Source organism: Mycetomoellerius zeteki, unplaced genomic scaffold, assembly GCF_001594055.1.
Source record: "Mycetomoellerius zeteki isolate Tzet28-1 unplaced genomic scaffold, Tzet1.0 scaffold367, whole genome shotgun sequence".
In the NCBI taxonomy this organism is placed as follows: Eukaryota; Metazoa; Arthropoda; class Insecta; order Hymenoptera; family Formicidae; genus Mycetomoellerius; species Mycetomoellerius zeteki.
In genome coordinates this window covers 87,210-87,875 of record NW_017257357.1, presented here as the reverse complement: position 1 = coordinate 87,875, position 666 = coordinate 87,210, and the positions used below count along the sequence as shown (strand labels likewise).

Sequence of the window (666 nt, the reverse complement as noted above, 5' to 3'; positions counted from 1 at the left end):
GGTCTAATGAACTCCTGAAGTGTCTCTTTGTAGTTTATTTTTTTCAAATATTTTGTTACGAATTCAGTTTAAATCCAAATTATTTTCTAGACCCACTATCATATAAATATGATGGACTCTATATTTTTAATTCTTACATTAATGATGTAATAGTGTATGTTTTGTATATTTTATTGAATTACATTATACGACCTCAATCTTTTGTACAATTTCAAAATTTCTATTAACTTATCCCGCTGTGTATCACATACGCAATTATTTTCTTTACGGAAAGAACCGAGAAGCAAACGTGGTAGGTTTTACGAGCACGCGTGAATTTTTCCAAAATAAATTTTTCTGCCCTTGGAAAAAAAACTGAAAAAATCCGCGGAAAAATTGGGTTTTTTTCCGATCCTTTAAAACTACAATTTTAATACTATTCTCTTTTTATTTTAGCGTGCCACCACTAGAACCAATCACTAGTCAATCCACCAGCGACATCGCTTCGGTTATAACGTCAACTACGGCCGCCCATGCTGAGAAATCGTGAATATTATTTTGTTCTGTAGAGTTTGTAGAAATTCTGTACTTGCCGACCGCAGACAGCATATACTATTTATAAAATATTTACAAAATATTTATAAATATTTATAAGATTTATTTTAAATATTTTGTAAATATTTTTTT

The 666-nt window shown here is 29.9% G+C and overlaps 1 protein-coding gene and 1 long non-coding RNA gene across 5 annotated transcripts in view; one reads left to right on the top strand and one right to left on the bottom strand.

Moving 5' to 3' along the window:
• The window catches only part of LOC108725914 (uncharacterized), a 12,742-nt gene extending 12,167 nt beyond the window's left edge, over positions 1-575 (top strand). For all 4 annotated transcript variants that reach the window (XM_018453218.1, XM_018453216.1, XM_018453220.1 and 1 more), the window contains exon 8: positions 436-575. In XM_018453218.1, the coding sequence (XP_018308720.1) occupies positions 436-529 (94 nt within the window). In that variant the 3' untranslated portion in view covers positions 530-575. The remainder of the gene's footprint in view (positions 1-435) is intronic.
• Positions 1-666, bottom strand: part of LOC108725915 (uncharacterized) — a 14,042-nt gene that overhangs the window by 1,520 nt on the left and 11,856 nt on the right. The window lies entirely within an intron of this gene.